Source organism: Oncorhynchus mykiss, chromosome 2 (assembly GCF_013265735.2).
Source record: "Oncorhynchus mykiss isolate Arlee chromosome 2, USDA_OmykA_1.1, whole genome shotgun sequence".
NCBI classification, from domain to species: domain Eukaryota; kingdom Metazoa; phylum Chordata; class Actinopteri; order Salmoniformes; family Salmonidae; genus Oncorhynchus; species Oncorhynchus mykiss.
In genome coordinates this window covers 14,453,171-14,474,884 of record NC_048566.1, presented here as the reverse complement: position 1 = coordinate 14,474,884, position 21,714 = coordinate 14,453,171, and the positions used below count along the sequence as shown (strand labels likewise).

General features: G+C 46.1%; 1 protein-coding gene across 2 annotated transcripts in view; it reads right to left on the bottom strand.

Annotated features, from left to right (window-relative positions):
- Positions 1-21,714, bottom strand: part of galnt1 (UDP-N-acetyl-alpha-D-galactosamine:polypeptide N-acetylgalactosaminyltransferase 1) — a 66,881-nt gene that overhangs the window by 22,897 nt on the left and 22,270 nt on the right. The window contains exons 2-4 of one of the 2 annotated variants that reach the window (XM_036962002.1): positions 13,733-13,843; positions 4,159-4,298; positions 3,895-4,063 (exon numbers count right to left, since the gene is read on the bottom strand). In XM_036962002.1, the coding sequence (XP_036817897.1) occupies positions 3,895-4,063; positions 4,159-4,297 (308 nt within the window). In that variant the 5' untranslated portion in view covers position 4,298; positions 13,733-13,843. The remainder of the gene's footprint in view (positions 1-3,894; positions 4,064-4,158; positions 4,299-13,732; positions 13,844-21,714) is intronic. The other variant, XM_036962004.1, reaches the window with a different exon arrangement.

The following is a 21,714-nucleotide window of genomic DNA, read 5'->3' as shown; positions in this document are numbered from 1 at the left end:
TCCTGCTCCCTCCCTCACTCACTCCTGCTCCCTCCCTCACTCATCCTGCTCCCTCCCTCCCCCACTCCTGCTCCCTCCCGCCCTGCCTCCCTCCCCCACTCCTGCTCCCTCCCGCCCGCCCTCCCTCCCTCACTCCTGCTCCCTCCCTCTTGCCCTCACTCCTTCTCCCTCCCTACCTCACTCCTGCTCCCTCCCTCTTGCCCTCACTCCTGCTCCCTCCCTCCCTCACTCCTGCTCCCTCCCTCTTGCCCTCACTCCTGCTCCCTCCTGCCCTCCCTCCATATATCTGCAGAATGTTCCCTCTCTCCCCACCCCTCCCTCAGAGTGATGGAATGTAGCAGGGGAGGAGAGGTGAGAGAAGAGGTGAGGATTCCTTCCCTCCTCCAGTTGCTCTGTCTCTGGAACCTATTACCTCACACACACAATCGTGGTGTGTGTGTGTGTGTGTGTGTGTGTGTGTGTGTGTGTGTGTGTGTGTGTGTTTCTGCTCGTAGGGAGGGGGTAAAACAGTTGCGTCAGATTACTCACTTGTCCACACACACATCAACACACACCAACACACACCAACACAAACTTACCTAACCCTGTGAGCTACTAGCATGACTTTCCAGACATGATCTATGCTCCGAGACAGACAGAAAACATGACGTCTATAACTCATCATCATCAAGAGTGTGTGTGTGTGTGTGTGTGTGTGTGAGACGTATACATGGAGAAAGAGAGAGTAGACAAGTTGTGAAAGGAACAACTGGGTTATAGTGTAATCAGCTGCAGGCTGAGGATGAGGCAGTAAATTGTGGGGGAGGTCAGTACATTGTGGGGGAGGTCAGTACATTGTGGGGGAGGTCAGTACATTGTGGGAGCCCCACCCAGACCAGCTCCAGCCCCACCCAGCTCCAGGCCCACCCAGACCCAGACCAGCTCCAGGCTCACCCAGACCCAGACCAGCTCCAGGCCCACCCATTCCCAGACCAGCTCCAGGCCCACCCAGACCCAGACCAGCTCCAGGCTCACCCAGACCCAGACCAGCTCCAGCCCCACCCATTCCCAGACCAGCTCCAGGCCCACCCACTTCCAGACCAGCTCCAAACCCACCCAGCTCCAGGCCCACCCATTCCCAGACCAGCTCCAGCCCCACCCATTCCCAGACCAGCTCCAGGCCCACCCATTCCCAGACCAGCTCCAGTCCCACCCATTCCCAGACCAGCTCCAGGCCCACCCAGACCGAGACCAGCTCCAGGCCCACCCAGACCCAGACCAGCTCCAGCCCCACCCATTCCCAGACCAGCTCCAGGCCCACCCACTTCCAGACCAGCTCCAAACCCACCCAGCTCCAGGCCCACCCAGCCCCAGACCAGCTCCAAACCCACCCAGCCCCACCCGGACCAGCTCCAGGCCAGCCCTGCCCAGCCCTACTCCAGGCCAGCCCCTCCCCTATCCAGCCCAGTTCCACCCCTACCCTACCCAGTCCAGCTCCACCCCCAACCAGCCCAGCCCCTATCCAGCCCAGCTCCACCCCTATCCAGCCCAGCTCCACCCCCACCCAGCCCAGCACCATCCCTATCCAGCCCAGCTTCATCCCCACCCAGCCCAACTCCAGCCCAGTCACTGCTGCTATTGACTGAGTCTTATCTGTTAATTGGAAAAGCAGGTGGAGGGAGACGAGCCTGGGACAAAACACTCTCAGTAATCAACTAAAGCTCAGAAAGAGAAACACATTTCACACATCAATGTGCACTGTCTGACTCCAGGCAAGGCTGTGTGTGTGTGTTAGGCTTGGGCGGTATCCAGATGTTCGTCATCCCAACCTTCTCTCATCCCGGGATTTACGGTATAACCGGCACAGCACACAAGGGGGCGCTAAAAACACAAGAAAAGCCCATTGGGCCTCTAATACCAGGATGCTAACAAAATTCGCACAAACTAAAAGCTATATCACATAGATGCTGTTAGCTAAACGCTAATGAGCGAAAACGAACATAAACTAACCGCAAATGCAAATCCTGCTCATAAAGTTACACAAGCATAGCTAGAGGAGCAGAGGGGAGAAGAAAGGTAGAAGATATAAACGCTAAAGGAAGCACAGGGAGAGATTTAGCAGCAGTACAGAAAACTCATCCAGATATCTTTGATTTCTGGCAAAAAGCCATTATAAGATATCAGATGGCAAACGTTTAATAGTGAATTGGAGTGTAAATTCATCTCATGTGCGCTGCAGAAGAGAGACTCAAGTGTTCTGGGGAACTACACTTCATAATGTAAAATAATGTGACAGCTGAAATGAAGAACACAAACAGACCTTTCATATGCCTGGAAGGTCGAGTCATTAACATAATCTATAACGATTCATCTATAACGAATCATCTTTAACTAATCGTCAATAACAAACTAGATAATAACAGATATTTGTCTAACATCTATTCTAATGACCTATAACTAATCATCTGTAACTAACTAACAAACCATAACAATAACTAATAATCATCAATAATAACCTAATACCAAATCACTGCAATTATCTATATTATATTAAAAACTGTCTGGTTCAGGCCCCGAATGCTGATTGGCTGACAGCCGTGCTATATCAGACCGTATACCATGGGTATGACAAAACATTTATTTTCACTGCTATTGGTAACCAGTTTATAATAGCAATAAGGCACCTCGAGGGTTTGTGATATATGGGCAATATATCACGGCTAAGGGATGTATCCAGGAATAAGAAGAGCCCTTAGCCGTGGTATATTGGCCATATATCATACCCCCTTGGGCCTTATTGCTAAAATATAAATTGGTTGGTTTGAGGCCTGATTGCTGATTGTATATCAGACTGTATACCATGGGTGTAACAAAAACATTATTTGTAATGTTCTAATTACCTTAGTAACCAGTTTGTAATATCAATAAGGCACCTCGGGGTTTGTGGCATAAGGCCAATTGAGCACAGCTTTAATAAAGATATGTTATTAGTCTGTTGTAGGTGATTATCTCTAGACTAGAGAGGATCTGTTGTAGGTGATTATCTCTAGACTAGAGAGGATCTGTTGTAGGTGATTATCTCTAGACTAGAGAGGATCTGTTGTAGGTGATTATCTCTAGACTAGAGAGGATCTGTTGTAGGTGCTTATCTCTAGACTAGAGCGGATCTGTTGTAGGTGATTATCTCTAGACTAGAGCGGATCTGTTGTAGGTGATTATCTCTAGACTAGAGAGGATCTGTTGTAGGTGATTATCTCTACACTAGAGAGGATCTGTTGTAGGTGATTATCTCTAGACTAGAGAGGATCTGTTGTAGGTGATTATCTCTAGACTAGAGAGGATCTGTTGTGGGTGATTATCTCTAGACTAGAGAGGATCTGTTGTAGGTGATTATCTCTAGACTAGAGGATCTGTTGTAGGTGATTATCTCTAGACTAGAGAGGATCTGTTGTAGGTGATTATCTCTAAACTAGAGAGGATCTGTTGTAGGTGATTATCTCTAGACTAGAGGGGCTCTGTTGTAGGTGCTTATCTCTAGACTATAGAGGATCTGTTGTAGGTGATTATCTCTAGACTAGAGAGGATCTGTTGTAGGTGCTTATCTCTAGACTAGAGAGGATCTGTTGTAGGTGATTATCTCTACACTAGAGAGGATCTGTTGTAGGTGATTATCTCTAGACTAGAGAGGATATGTTGTAGGTGATTATCTCTAGACTAGAGAGGATCTGTTGTAGGTGATTATCTCTAGACTAGAGAGGATCTGTTGTGATTATCTCTAGACTAGAGAGGATCTGTTGTAGGTGATTATCTCTAGACTAGAGAGGATCTGTTGTAGGTGATTATCTCTAGACTAGAGAGGATATGTTGTTTGTTGTAACATGGACAATAAAGATGGATTACCAGCTATAGACTCACCCCTCCAGGCGGACATCAGGCAGGGTTCTGTTGAATGCGATCATCTCCGAGGCCATCAGGTTAAACTGGTTGATCTTAAACATCTCCTTCATCTTCTCCTGGTTCTCTTTAGAAATCACCACAGGTTTACCTCCTTCTCCTGGACCCTCCCTGGGACGCAATACTGTATCTACAACACCACAGAGAGAGAGAGAGGGGTGAGTGTGTGTGTGTGTGTGTGTGTGTGTGTGTGTGTGTGCAATGTGTTTGTGTGTGTGTGCTCACCGTCCCTGCCTGGCAGGCCCCTCTCCCTCTTGTCATCACACTTGTTACACTCGCTGAAGTAGAGCAGGATGAACATGTCCAACATCACCCACACCAGGGAGGTGGCCAGAACCACCTTACAGTAGGCAAACCTCCGCATCCTAGAGAGACAGGAGACAGGAGAGAGACAGAGAGAGAAGAGAGAGGAGAAAGGAGAGAGAGACAGAGAGCGAGAGAGGAGAGAGAGAAAGAGAGGAGAGAGAGGTAATAAGATGAACACCAGGAAGTTAACCTCAGACTTCCTCATTATGTTACAGAGAGAAATGGCTAGTCACAAACAGCACAATCACACACCTTACACTCTTAGAAAAAAAGGTGCTATCTAGAACCTAAAATGGTTCTTCGGCTGTCCCCATAGGAGAACCCTTGAAGAAACATTTTTGGTTCCTAGTAAAACCCTTTTGGTTTCCAGGTGAACCCTTCTGGGTTCCATGAAGAACCTTTTCCACAGAGGGTTCTACATGGGGACAGCTGAACCACCATTTTGGAACCCTTTTTTCTAAGAGTGGATCAATTAAAGCTTTCTTTCTCTCTCTCCCTCTGTCTCGTTTCTCTCCGTGTCTCTCTCCTTTCTCTGCTGACCAAAACACACCCTGTCCTCTCCCTCTGTCTCGTATCTCTCCGTGTCTCTCTCCTTTCTCTGCTGACCAAAACACACCCTGTCCTCTCCCTCTGTATCGTATCTCTCCGTGTCTCTCTCCTTTCTCTGCTGACCAAAACACACCCTGCCATCTCCCTCTGTCTCGTATCTCTCCGTGTCTCTCTCCTTTCTCTGCTGACCAAAACACACCCTGTCCTCTCCCTCTGTATCATATCTCTCCGTGTCTCTCTCCTTTCTCTGCTGACCAAAACACACCCTGTCCTAACCACCTGTCCTCTCCCTCTCCCATCTCTTATCTGCCGTGTGGTTAACACACCCTGTCCTAACCACCTGTCCTCTCCCATCTCTTATCTGCCGTGTGGTTAACACACCCTGTCCTAACCACCTGTCCTCTCCCATCTCTTATCTGCTGTGTGGTTAACACACCCTGTCCTAACCACCTGTCCTCTCCCTCTCCCATCTCTTATCTGCCGTGTGGTTAACACACCCTGTCCTAACCACCTGTCCTCTCCCATCTCTTATCTGCTGTGTGTCTGTCTCTCTGTCTCCTCTCTAACTGTGCAGTGGTCTCCTCTCTCTCTCTCTGTCTCCTCTCTAACTGTGCAGAGGTCTCCTCTCTCTCTGTCTCCTCTCTAACTGTGCAGTGGTCTCCTCTCTCTCTCTGTCTCTCTCTAACTGTGCAGTGGTCTCCTTTCTCTCTCTCTCTGTCTCCTCTCTAACTGTGCAGTGGTCTCCTCTCTCTCTCTCTCTCTCTCTCTCTCTCTCTAACTGTGCTGTGGTCTCCTCTATCTATCTCTCTAACTGTGCAGTGCTCTCCTCTCTCTCTCTCCTTTAACTGTGCAGTGGTCTCCTCTCTCTCTCTCTATCTAACTGTGCAGTGCTCTCCTCTCTCTCTCTCCTTTAACTGTGCAGTGGTCTCCTCTCTCTCTCTCTAACTGTGCAGTGCTCTCCTCTCTCTCTCTCCTTTAACTGTGCAGTGGTCTCCTCTCTCTCTCTCTAACTGTGCAGTGCTCTCCTCTCTCTCTCTCCTTTAACTGTGCAGTGGTCTCCTCTCTGTCTCTCTCTCTCTAACTGTGCAGTGGTCCTCCTCTCTCTCTCTCTCTCTCTCTCTCTCTCTCTAACTGTGCAGTGGTCTCCTCTCTCTCTCTCTCTGTCTCATCTCTAACTGTGCAGTGGTCTCCTCTCTCTCTCTGTCTCTCTCTCCTTTAACTGTGCAGTGCTCTCCTCTCTCTCTAACTGTGCAGTGGTCTCCTTTCTCTCTCTGTCTCTCTCTAACTGTGCAGTGGTCTCCTCTCTCTCTCTCTCTGTCTCTCTCTCTCTCTCTAACTGTACAGTGGTCTCTCTCTCTCTCTCTCTAACTGTGCAGTGGTCTCCTCTCTCTCTCCTGTAACTGTGCAGTGCTCTCCTCTCTCTCTCTCTGTCACGTGCCTCTCAGGTTTCAAGAGGAGGAAAGCCATTCTGCAGTCAGCCATGCCAACATCTCCTCCCCTTTATAGAGTTCACAGTGAATGAACAGGCCAGGCTTCCTCAGGGCCAGAGTCTACAGTTACCAGAGACGATATTTCCTCCTAAGAGCTCAGGAGCTTGACCTTTAAATGTTTCATTTCATCAACGGTATAGTACAGCTTGATACACTTCTGTCTCCTCTTCTACCTCTCCCTGTCTTACTCTATCCTCACTGGCCCCTCCACTGGGCAGAGTACGGTGGCCTGGTGGAGAGAAGTGTGTGTTTAAGAGGATGTGTGTTCGTGAAAGAGAGAGAGTGAGTGTTGTTCATGGATGTGTGTTATCTGGCGCAGCGTGTTCGCACACAACGTTGTTACTCCTCACAGCTGAGTGACAAAGCGTGGGCAGAGAGCGACCACTGAATAGGTCTCCTCCTCACTAAAAATCCATCTCTGCTACTCTCCTTATTTCTGGCTCACTCTCTCTTTAGTCTTTTCCAAACAAACTCTGTTCTTTATAATTTTCTCTCTCTTTCTCCTACTAGCCTTTCCTCTCTGTAACATAATGAGGAGGTTTGAGGTTAACTTCCTGGTGTTCATCTTATTATCTCTCTCTCTTCTCTTTCTCTCTCTCCTCTCTCACTCTCTCTCTCCTCTCTTCTTCTCTTTCTCTTTCTCCTCCCTTTGTCTCTCTCCTCTCTTTGTCTCTCTCTCTCTCCTCTCTTTCTCTTTCTCTCTCGCTCCTCTCTTTGTCTCTCTCCTCTCTTTCTCTCTCTCCTCTCTTTCTCTTCTCTCTCTCTTTCTCCTCTCTGTCTCTCTCCTCTCTTTGTCTCTCTCTCTCTCCTCTCTTTCTCTCTCTCTCTCTCTCGCTCCTCTCTTTCTCTCTCTCCTCTTTCTCTCGCTCTCCTCTCTCCTCTCTTTCTCTCCCTCTCTTTCTCTCTCTCTTCTCACTCTCCCTCACCTCCTCTGTCACTCTCTCTCTGTCACTCCGTCTCTAATGTGGGAGCTGGGCCAATACCAGCTCACACTGACCTCATGTGAACTTCACTGACCTAATACGACATACACACACACTGAGACACGCACACACGCACACTAGAGGTCGACCGATTATGATTTTCAATGCCGATACCGATTATTGGAGGACAAAAAAGGCCGATACCGATTAATCTGCCGACTTAATTTTTTAAAATGTATATATAAATTATAAATTATATATATATATATATATATATATATATATATATATATATATATATATATATATATATACACACACACACACACACACATTTTTGTAAAAATGACAATTGCAACAATACTGAATGAACAATGAACACTTTTATTTTAACTTAATATAATACATATGGGCTTTTGGATGGGTGTTCTTAAGATGATTCCACAGGTTGGTGGTATTTTTTGATTTAGCCGTTGCTGACCCCATGCTTACATCTTTATCACAAATAAGACACCTTGCTTTCCCTGGTGCCAATTCCATGTAATAGTCCCACACTGGTGCTCTGCTTTTCTCTGCCATCTGTAAACACACACACAGCTCTGAAGTGACAACGATACTGAAGAGTCTGCTTAGGAGACAAATACTCTCAACTGTTTGAATAAAAATAGAGTTTAAGTTACCTGTGATGAATGTTGAAAACAAAAACTGTAATTTATATGCAGGAAATCCTATTTTAATAATGGACATGGTAAGAATTGACTACCAAAGTGCGAGTCATATTTCCCATGACACCTAGCAAAATCTGAAAATCGGTTCCTTTATTCATTTATTCCATAGGATATTTTTAGACTCACTTAAAATAAGGTCTGTGTTTCGTGTAGGCTTACACCACCGTGTCAATTTTATAACTGTGTAGATATCCATAGGACAAGGTAACTCTGATCAATATTGGCTAAATATAAGCGAAGATCATTTTTTTTGTAGAGTTGTTTATGAAAATAATGTTGACAAACGTTACCTTATCCTAGTGAGATTTACACGGGTACCAAAACGCAGAGGAGGTTTAAGCCTGAACGAAACACAGACCTTATCTGAAGTAGATCAAGACATTCTCTATGGAAGACATGAACAGAGGAGGTTTAAGCCTGAACGAAACACAGACCTTATCTGAAGTAGATCAAGACATTCTGCAGATCAAGATATTCTGTATGGAAGACATGAACGGTAAAATAACAAAGGAACCCCTTTTAAGTTCAGCCACAAGTTATTACAGGAATTATAACGCGTCAACTATTTCTCTCTAAACCGTATACCTTTGACTATTATGAGCCTGCTGCTGCCTACCACCCCTCGGACTGCTCTATCAAATATCAAATCATAGACTTAACTACAATAAACACACAGAAATACGAGCCTTAGGTCAAATCCGGAAACTATCACCTCGAAAACAAAACATTTATTCCATTCTGTATTTTATCTAACGGGTGGCATCCATGAGTCTAAATATTCCTGTTACATTGCACAACCTTCAATGTTATGTCATAATTACGTAAAATTCTGGCAAATTAGTTCGCAACGAGCCAAGCTGCCCAAACTGTTGCATATACCCTGACTCTGCGTGCAATGAACGCAAGAGAAGTGACACAATTTCACCTGGTTAATATTGCCTGCTAACCTGGATTTATTTTAGTTAAATATGCAGGTGTAAAAATATATACTTCTGTATATTGATTTTAAGAAAGACATTGATGTTTATGGTTAGGTACACAATGGGGCAACGACAGTCATTGATTGATTGTTTTTTATGAGATAAGTTTAATGCTAGCTAGCAACTTACCTTGGCTTACTGCATTCGCGTAACAGGCAGCCTCAGGTGCTAATCAGGTGGTTAGAGCGTTGGACTAGTTAACTGTAAGGTTGCAAGATTGAATCCCCGAGCTGACAAGGTACAAATCTGTCGTTCTGCCCCTGAACAAGGCAGTTAACCCACTGTTCCTAGGCCGTCGTTGAAAATAATAATGTGTTGTTAACTGACTTGGCTAGTTAAATAAAATGTGTAAAAAAATATATAAAAAAATTTGAATCTGCAAAATCGGCGCCCAAAAATACCGATTTCTGATCGTTATGAAAACTTGAAATAGTCCCTAATTAAATCGTCCATTCCGATTAATCGGTCAACCTCTAGCACACACACACACACACACACACACACACACAGTCCCTCAGCTTGCCTTCTCTGCAGACTGTATTTCTAATCAGGGATGGCAGAGGACACCCCACTATGTCTTCCCTGCTCACGCAGGCTCCTGGCTCACTGTGTGTGTGTGTGTGTGTGTGTGTGTGTGTGTGTGTGTGTGTGTGTGTGTGTGTGTGTGTGTGTGTGTGTGTGTGAGTCAGAGTGTCTATATTACATATCAGGTTTGTTAGTATTTGCAGTCTCTGACAAAAATAGACTGCCTCTCTGACACAACACAGACAACCCCCCCCCCCTCTCTCTCTCTCTGTCTCTCTCTCTCTCTATGTCTCAAATCCCTCCCTCTTTCTTTTCTCTCTACCTTCTTCATCTCCATATCTTCACTCCATTTCCCCCTCCCTTCGATTAACATCCCTCTCTCATCTTCCCTCTCTCATTTCCCCTCCCCCCTCTCCTCTCTCCCCTCTCTCATCTCCCCTCCCCCTTCTCATCTCCCCTCCCCTCCCCCCCCTCTCTCATCTCCCCCCTCACCTCTCTCATCTCCCCTCCCCTCTCTCATCTCCCCTCTCTCATCTTCCCTCCCCCTCCCATCTCCCCTCCCATCTCTCATCTCCCCTCCCCCCTCCCATCTCTCATCTCCCCCCTCCCATCTCTCATCTCCCCTCCCCTCTCTCCATTACGTTTTCTCCTTTCCAGAGTGGTTGCCATCACTACTTGCCTTCACAGAGGAGATCCCCTCTCTTCTTCTCTCCTTCCTCTGCTGGTTTAATCCTCCGTTCGAGGGAGATTGCACAACTACTAGGTTACAGCCAGAGAATAATGATCCTCTGAGGCTTGGAGATGTTCACTACTCAAGGATTTATGGAGTTGCTATGAGGAATGTGCTCAATGGGATTCTCGGTGTGTCCTGTGTGCGTGTGTCGTGCGTTGTCATGACACTAGAATTTAGAACCCAGTGCATTATCAAGCACACACAAACACACACACACGGTCATAAATGATCATAGTGTGTTTGTGTGAGCAGCCCAGGCACACACACACACACACACACACACACTAGGGCTTGCACAATTACCATGTAAATGACGGATGAAAACGTCATAACCGTTAATTATTTGTATTATTTGTACTATTCTAAAACAAGTCTGAGTTGGGAATGAACAGCTGACTGAAATATGCATGGTTCCCCGGTTCAAATGTTAAAGATACGAGTGCATCGGCCCGTGGAGCCCAAACCGTTCCAAATGTAGCATGAATCAGTCAGAAAAACCATTCAAACGTTACGAACCAGTTCACTGACGTTGTTTACTCACATCCTTTTATTTCCCCTCTGAAAATATCTGGAATCTTTTGTGACTTAATAGATGCATACAGAGCACAGCTGTTCACGCCAACCAGAACCTCCCCGATCAAATACTCCTATATCTGCACGGCGCCTTCAGCATTCAAACGCATGGAAAATGGCTCTCGCAATGTCAAATCATAGGCTTTATTAGTTGGGTGACAATGTCAAATCATAGGCTTTATTAGTTGGGTGACAATGTCAAATCATAGGCATTATTAGTTGGGTGACAATGTCAAATCATAGGCTTTATTAGTTGGGTGACAATGTCAAATCATAGGCTTTATTAGTTGGGTGACAATGTCAAATCATAGGCTTTATTAGTTGGGTGACAATGTCAAATCATAGGCTTTATTAGTTGGGTGACAATGTCATTTGCTGGGTCATTGTAGAAAAAGTTTTACTGACAGACTTGTGTAGGCTACCAGAGTGGACACAACTCACATCCTACAGACTGCACATCTTACTGCTGATTGGGCTTTTAGATGGCCAGATTCACCATAACACATTGTTTTGGTAGTTCTGCTTCCATTTTTACATGAACATGATAAAGTTGTAATTTCCTAACTAGGACAGCTGCCCTGTAGGCCTGTGGTCTGAGTCTGAGCAGGAGAACACCAGCTCTCCTCCGGAACTTTGCAAACGGTCAAAACCATTCGCTTTTCAAATCCAAAGCTATGCTATAGAATGAATGTGTTCATGCAACAAATGTTAATGGATCGAATGGTATCGAACTCAATCACATCAATTCCTTCCCCTATTCAAACCGAATCGCACCGATACTTTTGGTTTGAAACGTATCGTTCCTGTATCATATCGGAGCCCATGTATCTAGATGTGTGTCAAATCGTGCTTGTAAGGAGAGATGCACATCCCTAGTCATTTGAGTTGAATCAGCAAATCACAGAGTATATTTCCTGCTTTTACTTCCTGTTTCGCTCCTATGAGTACACTCACAATTCCTGCCAGTCCACCCATTATGCCCATTCTACTCATTCTATTTCTATGGCAGCACATGCAGAGGAGAGGAGAAAATGTGCCCCCCCCAATTATTTTTTTTGCTATTCGGACGGTTATTACAGAGACACAGTTGTTTGACTGACCAGGACCGTCACAGCCCTAACACACACACACACACACACACACACACACACACACACACACACACACACACACACACACACACACACACACACACACACACACTTCTGAATCAGTCTCTCTCTAGGACGCGGCTACGGTTCAGTTTCAGGTCAGAACCTCGTGGGGGTCAAGAGCTCAGACTTACTCTAGACACACAGAGAGAGAGGGAGGGGGAGGGGGAGCGGGAGGGAGGTAGAGGGGGAGGGAGGTAGAGGGAGGTAGAAGGAGGGGGAGGTAGAGGGAGGTAGAGGGAGGGAGAGTGAGGGGAGGTAGAGGGAGGTAGAGGGGAAGGGAGGTAGAAGGAGGGGGAAGGTGGTAGAGGGAGATAGAGGGAGGGGAGGGAGATAGAGGGAGGTAGAGGGAGGGGGAGGGAGAGGGAGGGGGAGGTAGAGGGGGAAGGAGGTAGAGGGAGAGGGAAGGCGGTAGAGGGAGGTAGAGAGAGGGGGAGGGAGAGGGAGGGGGAGGTAGAGGGAGGGAGATAGAGGGAGGGGGAGGGAGGTAGAGGGAGGGAGAGTGAGGGGAGGTAGAGGGAGGTAGAGGGGAAGGGAGGTAGAAGGAGGGGGAGATAGAGGGAGGGGGTGGGAGGTAGAGGGAGGGGGAGGGAGGTAGAGGGAGGGGGAGAGGGAGGGAGGTAGAAGGAGGGGGAAGGCGGTAGAGGAAGGTAGAGGGGGGAGGTAGAGGGAGGGAGGTAGAGGGAGGGGGAGGGAGGTAGAAGGAGGGGTAAGGCAGTAGAGGGAGGTAGAGGGAGGGGGAGGGAGGTAGAAGGAGGGGGAAGGCGGTAGAGGGAGGTAAAGGGAGGGGGAGGGAGGTAGAGGGAGGGAGGTAGAGGGAGGGGGAGGGAGGTAGAGGGAGGGAGGTAGAGGGAGGGAGGTAGAGGGAGTGATAGGGGGAGGGAGGGAGGTAGAGGGAGGGGGAGGGAGGGAGGTAGAGGGAGTGATAGGGGGAGGGAGGTAGAGGGAGTGAGAGGGAGTGAGAGGAAGGTAGAGGAAGGTAGAGGAAGGTAGAGGAAGGTAGAGGGAGGTAGAGGAAGGTAGAGGGAGGTAGAGGAAGGTAGAGGGAGGTAGAGGGAGGTAGAGGGAGGTAGAGGAAGGTAGAGGGAGGTAGAGGAAGGTAGAGGGAGGTAGAGGAAGGTAGAGGAAGGTAGAGGGAGGTAGAGGGAGGTAGAGGAAGGTAGAGGAAGGTAGAGGGAGGTAGAGGGAGGTAGAGGGAGGTAGAGGAAGGTAGAGGGAGGTAGAGGAAGGTAGAGGGAGGTAGAGGAAGGTAGAGGGAGGTAGAGGGAGGTAGAGGGAGGTAGAGGGAGTGAGAGGTAGGGGCAAAGAGAGAGAAACTGCCCACAAAGGCAAAATAAAAGCACTGTCAAATTGATTACTGATGCAAAGCTTGGCACCAATGCAAAGTGGAATGAAACACTTCAATCTCAAATCACTCAGGCATTTTAGGACTGGAATCAATACACATTACTGTCACTGTGAGGGTGTTTCCTAGCACCAACACACACACAACCAGTCTTATAAACCACAACTCCCCTCCTCCCCCTGGCCTCTATGAATCCTGTGTAATTGCTCTTTTAATTGCTCTTGTAATTGGGGCGTGGTGACTACATTTCTGAGGCTTTGCACACACACACACACACACACACACACACACACACACACACACACACACACACACACACACACACACACAAGCATCTCTGTGAGCAGTTTGACCCAGCAGACTTCTATCAGCCCCTCTGTGTCATATTGACCTGGTGGAGTCAATGTCGGATGACTACAGTTTAGCCATGTGAAAGCTGTAGTAGTAAAACTAACAGAACTGGTCCTCTCTCACACACACACACACACAGCTGTACCTGTCCTGCTGAGTAAAGGGGTCTCTGGTCCAGATGTACAGAGGCTCCACCAGCAGGGGAGGAGCTTCAGAGATCCCACTTCCTCCTTCGCTTGTCACTCAAACATGCTCCCTGGAGACACAGAAACACATTGGTCAGTCTTCAAGCAACTCCCTCACACATACAGACACAGACAGTACAGACCTGAGTCCAAGTGTCGCCCCACTGGCAAGACCATGAGAAGACTAGTGTGGTTTAACGTAGAAACAAGACTAACTCGTCAGACTTTCAGACCAACAAAGAGGTGTGATGGGTCTGTATCCGGAAACATGTTGCATAAAGCTCACTTCATTCTTCAATGTTAATTCTATTTGTTTCACTGCATCAGGGACCGTGTCCACTGACGTGTGGTTTACAGCCTTCTACAGTGTGAGAGTTCAGAAGGGCTCAGGAAGCCCCTGCTCAGTGATCTGTCTCTCACTCCTCTCCTCTGTGTGGACACGACATGTTCCTGCTCGATGGTTTTCCCATCCTGACCCATCACTCTGGACCCGACCTGACCCAACCCACCGCCACAGTGTTCCCATCACACCTCAGGGACACACACAAGCAGGAGTGACGTCATCCAGAGAGAGAGAACGAACGGCGTCACGGGGAGCGGAAGAGAGATCAGACTGCGTGTCACTCAACAGGCTAACACACACTTCCTTCACCACTTCCCTCTGTGGCAGGAAACGCATCATCACCATCACATCATATCACCTGGCTGTCTATCACTCAGAACATAGAGCAGGATCCAGATCATCTCTGTCATCAGCATTATTCACTGCTCACAGCTTCACAGCAGCCTCAGTATGTCTCACCTCCCAAGACCAATCCTCTATGGTTTCAATGGACTAATGGGCTCAAATATATTTCAATCAAAGAAGACAAATAACATCCAGCCAAAGATGAACCTGTGATGGTACAAAGACACACACACACACACACACACACACACACACACACACACACACACGCTACACTGGAGGCTCAAGAACCAGCAGCAGGATGAGAGGCCGGAGTGACGCATGAGGAATGGATTGAGGGAGGGCTGAAGATTCTCAGAGCTGCTCATTTCAGGGGATTAATCTTCTATTTCTGACAAACAGAAATAAACCCCCCCAGAGAAAGAGAGAAAGAGAGACAGAGAGACAGAGAGAGAGACAGAGACAGAGAGACAGAGAGAGAGAGACAGAGACAGAGACTGAGAGACAGAGAGAAAGAGACAGAGACTGAGAGACAGAGGGGGAGAGAGACAGAGAAAGAAAGAGACAGAGAAAGAGAGAGACAGAGAAAGAGAGAGACAGTGAGAGAGACAGAGAAAGAGAGAGTAAGAGAGAGAGAGAGACAGAGAGAGAGAGAATGTCGTCCTCCAGAACCACAGTCTGGTCCTTGGCCTACATACAACCAAGACATCAGTCTGGTCTAGTGGGGCTTTATCCTGACAGAATGTGTGAATGCGAGGCATTGGGTTTCCACTGTAGCAGATAATGTCGTCCTTCAGCGTCTGATGGCAAAGAGATCTCCCACTGGGAACAGACGTCAAGTCAACGTCTATTCCACGTTGGTTCAAAGTCATTTCATTTAAATTATATGGAAACAACGTTAATTCAACCAGTGTGTGCCCAGTGGGCTGTGTGTGTGTGTGTGTGTGTGTGTGTGTGTGTGTGTGTGTGTGTGTGTGTGTGTGTGTTTGTGTGTGTGTGTGTGTGTGTGTAACCCCCTCGACACACACACCATGCTCTGTGATGCAGAGCTAGAAAATTAGTGTTTCAGTTGTAGTGTAATGTGAAGATTAGAGAAGAACAAGCAAGGAGAGCATCTATAAATACACTGCTACACTGCCTGGCAATCATCACCAACCTGCATCCATCCATCCCTCCAGACCCAGGCAGGCAGCACAAAACATCACCCTATCTAGTACCAATGATAGGAGGATGTCCATGCATCTCTCTAATTCTCCCTCCCTCCCTCCCCATCTTCTCAAGCCAGTGGCTCACTGAATCTCCTGCCAGTTTGCGTTCTCTAGCCCAGTGAGTGTGTGTATATACAGTGCCTTGCGAAAGTATTCGGCCCCCTTGAACTTTGCGACCTTTTGCCACATTTCAGGCTTCAAACATAAAGATATAAAACTGTATTTTTTTGTGAAGAATCAACAACAAGTGGGACACAATCATGAAGTGGAACGACATTTATTGGATATTTCAAACTTTTTTAACAAATCAAAAACGGAAAAATTGGGCGTGCAAAATTATTCAGCCCCCTTAAGTTAATACTTTGTAGCGCCACCTTTTGCTGCGATTACAGCTGTAAGTCGCTTGGGGTATGTCTCTATCAGTTTTGCACATCGAGAGACTGACATTTTTTCCCATTCCTCCTTGCAAAACAGCTCGAGCTCAGTGAGGTTGGATGGAGAGCATTTGTGAACAGCAGTTTTGTCGTAAATGTCGTTCCACTTCATGATTGTGTCCCACTTGTTGTTGATTCTTCACAAAAAAATACAGTTTTATATCTTTATGTTTGAAGCCTGAAATGTGGCAAAAGGTCGCAAAGTTCAAGGGGGCCGAATACTTTCGCAAGGCACTGTATGTGTGTGTCTGTCTGTGTAAGTGTGCTTGTGTGGTTTTGTGTGTGTGTGAGGTCAGGTGTGTGAGGTGTTAATAACAGTGAAGCAGATAGCAGTCACTAGGCTCCTCTCCAAAGCAGACAGCCAGGTCTACCAACAACACATTCCACAGAGAGTAGATAGCTCTAACAGAGAGTAGAGGGTTCTAACAGAGAGTAGAGGGTTCTAACAGAGAGTAGAGAGCTCTAACAGAGAATAGAGGGCTCTAACAGAGAGTAGAGAGCTCTAACAGATAATAGAGGGCTCTAACAGAGAATAGAGGGCTCTAACAGAGAGTAAAGGGCTCTAACAGAGTTGAGAGCTCTAACAGAGAGTAGAGAGCACTAACAGAGAGTAGAGAGCTCTAACAGAGAGTAGAGAGCCCTAACAGAGAGTAGAGAGCACTAACAGAGAGTAGAGAGTTCTAACAGAGAGTAGAGAGTTCTAACAGAGAGTAGAGAGCACTAACAGAGAGTAGAGAGCTCTAACAGAGAGTAGAGAGCTCTAACAGAGAGTAGAGAGCACTAACAGAGAGTAGAGAGCTCTAACAGAGAGTAGAGAGCTCTAACAAAGAATAGAGGGATCTAACAGAGAGTAGAGAGCACTAACAGAGAGTAGAGAGCTCGAACAGAGACTAGAGGGCTCTAACAGAGAGTAGAGAGCTCTAACAGAGAGTAGAGAGCCCTAACAGAGAGTAGAGAGCACTAAAGGAGAGTAGAGAGCTCTAACAGAGAGTAGAGAGCTCTAACAGAGAGTAGAGAGCTCTAACAGAGAGTAGAGAGCACTAAAGGAGAGTAGAGAGCTCTAACAGAGAGTAGAGAGCTCTAACAGAGAGCTCTAACAAAGAATAGAGGGCACTAACAGAGAGCCTCAAAACATTATATAATGTCTGTCTGACATACTACACACAACATATTACACATTCTCTGCTCTCACACACACACATGGACAAGCGCTTGCACGTGCCACACAGACTGACTTAGCTTTGGGACATACTATGTTCTCTCTCACATCTGCATAAACACAGACCCACGCGCGCGCAGCGCTAAAGAGCATCAACATGCTACAACAACATACATGTTATGTCACCCAAACGCATCAAATGTCACCCCTACGCATCCGCTCAAAACAACATATACTGTCATATAAACACGCTAAAACATAAATAATCAACCGTTAGACGCTCATATGTCACTGAGATGTGATGTTTCCTAAAGGCACTGAGGCGTTCTTCAGACTACATACATGTCATGTGTAGCCCCAGCTCAGTGAGGCAGCCGTCCAGGTGTGACTGTGTCAATGGAAGGTAGAACTAGACGTTAGCTCAACGGGGACTGAAAGACAGAGGTTGGGGGCCGTGTCGGGTGGGCCTGTAAATAACCAGGATGAACGTGGCGTCGTTGTTGTTGTTTTTCTGTCTGTCTGTCCGTCTACTGTGTGGAGGGTACCACCGCCAGCTGAGACTGACTGTACTTCATGATTATCATGGTGATTAACAGGCCGCTCCAGCTATGCCTGTCAAAACCACAAACCCTGACGCCTGCTATGACATCACTCTCTAGAACCCCTCTCCTCCCTTCTTCTCTCCTCTCCTCCCTTCTTCTCTCCTCTCCTCCCTCCTTCTCTCCTCTCCTCCCTCATTCTCTCCTCCCTTCGTCTCTTCTTCTCTCCTCTCTTCCATTATTCTCTCCTCTCCTCTCCTCCCTTCTTCTCTCCTCTCATCTCCTCTTCTCTCCTCCGTCTAGCCCCAACAGCACTACAGAATCCAGTCTCAGCCAACACCCTCCTTTCCTTTCTCCTCTGCATTCTCTCCTCCTCTCTCACGCTGCCCTGTTTCCATTCTGTCTGTATAAATACCATTCCTGAGGAAGGAGAGAGACAGAGGGGCACACTCGGGGTGTAGGAGTATTTGAAGTGTTAGGATATCAGGAGCGTAGGAGCGTAGAGGACAGTCCTCTCTCCACACACTCGTATGGTACCTTAACACAGATAATAAACAGCTCCACTGTTCTGGAACTAAACATGGTGGAGGAGTTCCATTTCAGCACAGTCAGGCCATTCTGAGCATGTAAAGTCAGCTCAGAATGGCTGTAGAACCCCCCTTCATCCTTCTCTCTCTCTTTCTCTGTCCACAGCCCAGCAACCACTCTTCACAGAACCACCATGGCAACCACACTAGTAGCTGGAAGAGAGAGAGAGAGAGAGAGCGAGAAAGAGAGAGAGAGAGAGAGAGAGAGAGAGAGAGAAAGAGAGAGAGAGAGAGAGAAAGAGAAGAGAGAGAGACAAAGAGAGAGAGAGGAGAGAGAAAGGGTGGTAGAAGAGGAGATCTGAAAGGAGTTGGCTGTGTAACTGTTGTAGCAACAGCTGTCTGGCCATCAGCAAGCAGTTAGGCCATGGCAGTATGTCTGTTGTGTGTGTGTTGTGGAGGCATGTGTGTGTTCGAGTATGAGCTTGTGTGCCAGCCCAGCTGTCTGTTCACAGTCCACAAGTGTGTGTGTGTGTGTGTGCGCGCCTGTGTAAGTGTGTGTCAGAGGCTAGCGTATGCCGAAACAGAGAGGTCTCCAAGGACGACATCCTCTGCTCTCAACAACAATGACAATGCCAACACACACACCAGGGTTTCCGTTAGGAAAATGTGGCTCCGGACATTTGACCGGCAGCCAATAATGATTATTTATTTTCAGGGGAAGATCAGCTGTAATACTGCAGATAGAGTGTGGGTTCTTTCAATGTAATTGTCTGTATCATTTCCAATCCCCCAATACTTTTTTTTTTAACAAACATTCTATTGTATTATGTTCCCTTAACCCTTCCACCCCTGTCCTAATTGGAGTAAATTAATGGACAACAATACTTAGGCTTCTACTTCTAGTTGATACATACTATCTACATTAAACACATGGCACATTTCACACTAGTTATCTATTTATTTTAGTCCCACCCTCAACCCTTCCCATCAACAACACCCACCTGTAGCACGCTCTCCAGCAAGTATATCTCACTGGTCATCCCCAAAGCCAACACCTCCTTTGGCCGCCTTTCCTTCCAGTTCTCTGCTGCCAATGACTGGAACGAATTGCAAATATCGCTGAAGTTGGAGACTTATATTTCCCTCACTAACTTTAAGCATCAGCTATCTGATCAGCTAACCGATCGATGCAGCTGTACATAGTCCATCTGTAAGTAGCCCATCCAATCTCCCTACCTCATCCCCATATTGTTTTTATTTACTTTTTTGCCCCCTCTGCACACCAGTAGTTCTACTTGCACATCATCATCATCTGCACATTTATCACTTCAGTGTTAATTTGCTAAATTGTAATTACTTCGCTACTATGGCCTATGTATTGCCTTTTCTCCCCACGCAATTTACACACACTGTATATAGACTTTTTCTATTGTGTTATTGACTCTTGTTTGTTTATTCCATGTGTAACTCTGTTTTGTTGTTTGTGTACCACTGCTTTGCTTTATCTTGGCCAGGTCGCAGTTGTAAATGAGAACTTGTTCTCAACTAGCCTACCTGGTTAAATAAAGGTGCATTTTTATATATATATATATATATATATATATATATTTCAATCTATCTCTGAAAACCATCCAGTTTGGATTTCTACTTGCCAAATATTTTTCAACGGCGCTGTGATGTTTCACAAAAGTTCTGATCCTTTCTATTCTCATAGATTCTACAGATAATAAAAATGTTAATCTTTAATTTACTAAGAGTATTATTATACGATTGATTGAATGGCTATGGCTTTCAGATCACCCAGTAGTGCAATCTGCAGACTTAGCTCCAGGTTAATGTTGTGATTTCTCAGCCATCCTGAACCTGCGACCAAACACCAAGCTAGACATATATGAACTAGAGGTCGACTGATTAGGATTTTTCAACGCCAGTACCGATTATTGGAGGACCAAAAAAGCCGATACCGATTAATCGGACAATTATTATTATTTTTTTGTAATAATGACAATTACAACAATACTGAATGAACACTTATTTTAACTTAATATAACACATCAATAAAAGCAATTTAGCCTCAAATAAATAATGAAACATGTTCAATTTGGTTTAAATAATGCAAAAACAAAGTGTTGGAGAAGAAAGTAAAAGTGCAATATGCCATGTAAGAAAGCTAACGTTTCAGTTCCTTGCTCAGAACATGAGAACATATGAAAACTGGTGTTTCCTTTTAACATGAGTCTTCAATAGTCCCAGGTAAGAAGATTTAGGTTATAGTTATTCTAGGAATTATAGGACTATTTCTCTCTATACGATTTGTATTTCATTAACCTTTGATTAATTTGATTAACCTTTGATTAACCTTTGACTGGATGTTCTTATAGGCACTTTAGTATTGCCAGTGTAACAGTATAACTTCCATCTCTCCTCGCCGCTACCTGGGCTCGAACCAGGAACACATCAACAACAGCCACCCTTGAAGCATCGTTACCCATCGCTCCACAAAAGCTGCGGCCCTTGCAGAGCAAGGGGAACAATTACTCCAAGTCTCAAAGCGAGTGACATGTGAAACACTATTAGCGCGCACCCCGCTAACTAGCTAGCTATTTCACAGCAGTTACACCAGCCTAATCTAGGGAGATGATAGGCTTGAAGTCATAAACAGCGCAATGCTTGAAGCATTGCGAAGAGCTGCTGGCAAAACGCACAAAAGTGCCGTTTGAATGAATGCTAACGAGCCTGCTGGTGCCTACCATCGCTCAGTCAGACTGCTCTATCAAATCATAGACTTAATTATAACATAATAACACACAGAAATACGAGCCTTAGGTCATTAATATGGTCGAATCCAGAAACTATCATTTCGAAAACAAAAAGTTTATTCTTTCAGTGAAATACAGAACCGTTCTGTATTTTTTCTAACGGGTGGTATCCCTAAGTCTAAATATTCTTGTTACATTGTACAACCTTCAATGTTATGTCATAATTGCGTACAATTCTGGCAAATTAGTTCGCAACGAGCCAAGCGGCCCAAACTGTTGCATATACCCTGACTCTGCGTGCAATGAACGCAAGAGAAGTGACACAATTTCACCTGGTTAATATTGCCTGCTAACCTGGATTTATTTTAACTAAATATGCAGGTTTAAAAATATATACTTCTGTGTATTGATTTTAAGAAAGACATTGATGTTTATGGTTAGGTACACGTTGGAGCAATGACAGTCCTTTTTCGCGAATGCGCACCGCATCGATTATATGCAACGCAGGACACGCTAGATAAACTAGTAATATCATCAACCATGTGTAGTTATAACTAGTGATTATGATTGATTGATTGTTTTCTATAAGACCAGTTAAATTCTAGCTAGCAACTTACTTTGGCTTCTT